Genomic DNA, 1,106 nt, shown 5'->3' with positions numbered 1-1,106 from the left:
AAGAGTTCTACGAAAACTGTTGGGACACAACAAATTAACAAAAACCGAATTAGACACGTCAATTTGTTATGTGGAGTCGTTAATGAATGGTCGACCGTTGACTTACGTCTCAGATGATCCAGATGATTTGGTTCCGTTGACTCCAGCAGCATTTTTGTGTGATATCGAACAATCAGAGTTTCCGGAGATTGAGGTAATAACTGGAAGCCGCCTACGTGAAAAGCTAAGACATTTAGGGCAGTTGAAGAAAGAACTCCGAGATCGTTTTCGAAGCGAGTACTTAGGACAATTGGTACAACGAACGAATCCACAAGACAATTATGCGTTCCAATTGGGTGAAGTCGTCCTCATCGCTAGCGAAGACAAAAAGCGGCTTGAATGGCCAATGGCACGCATTACCGAATTGATTGAAGGCACAGATGGCAAAATCCGGGTGGCGAAGGTCAAAACTATGAATGGAGAACTGACAAGAGCTTTGCAACGACTGATTCCAATGGAAGTTGGTAACGATTCCACTATTCAAGTGGATAGCGAAGTCAGAACACGAGCCAAAGAAGTGAAGACACCAGAGATACCGGAACCAACTGTTAAAAATCGGATGAGAGTAAAGAAGAAATGTGTTGCTGTCGATCAGGAGGTCATGGAAGAAAACTTGGATAAGAAATCGGACAAGGTCACGCGGTTTGGTCGAAAAGTAAAAGCTCCGATTCGATTTACTTAAATTTGTTGGGGTTTTTTATGTAGATAAAAAAGGTGGGAGGATGTTGTAACTCCAAGCTTAATTCATTTCAATATGATCCAAGTTTGCCTTTTGTATAAAACCTAATCGAGAAGTCTATGAAAATATCTTTGTAATAAAAAGCAATTCAAAGCGAACAGACGTGTAAGCCTTTTATTCACCAGTTTTAACGCCCAAAATCGCACAATTAGAAGTCTAGCTGGTAGCTAGCCGGACAAAACTTAACACAGACTGAGTCGCATCACTATTGTCAATGGCATATTCATTTTGTCTCATTACATTAATTCTCATCTTTGAGAACGTAACAAAATCCAAATAAAAGAGATCGTGATTTCAATTTTCCATCGTACTCTGGACGTAATAACAT

General features: G+C 40.1%; 1 protein-coding gene across 1 annotated transcript; it reads left to right on the top strand.

The window, feature by feature from the left end:
- The first annotated feature begins 82 nt into the window (after nt 1–82).
- LOC119083234 lies at nt 83–721 on the top strand. Its single transcript, XM_037192894.1, has one exon. The coding sequence runs from the start codon at nt 83–85 to the stop codon at nt 719–721; it is 639 nt and encodes a 212-aa protein (XP_037048789.1).
- The last annotated feature ends 385 nt before the right edge of the window (nt 722–1,106 follow it).

Source organism: Bradysia coprophila, unplaced genomic scaffold, assembly GCF_014529535.1.
Source record: "Bradysia coprophila strain Holo2 unplaced genomic scaffold, BU_Bcop_v1 contig_583, whole genome shotgun sequence".
NCBI lineage: Eukaryota > Metazoa > Arthropoda > Insecta > Diptera > Sciaridae > Bradysia > Bradysia coprophila.
The sequence above is the reverse complement of the archived record's forward strand: the minus strand, read 5'-3'. Positions and strand labels throughout refer to the sequence as shown.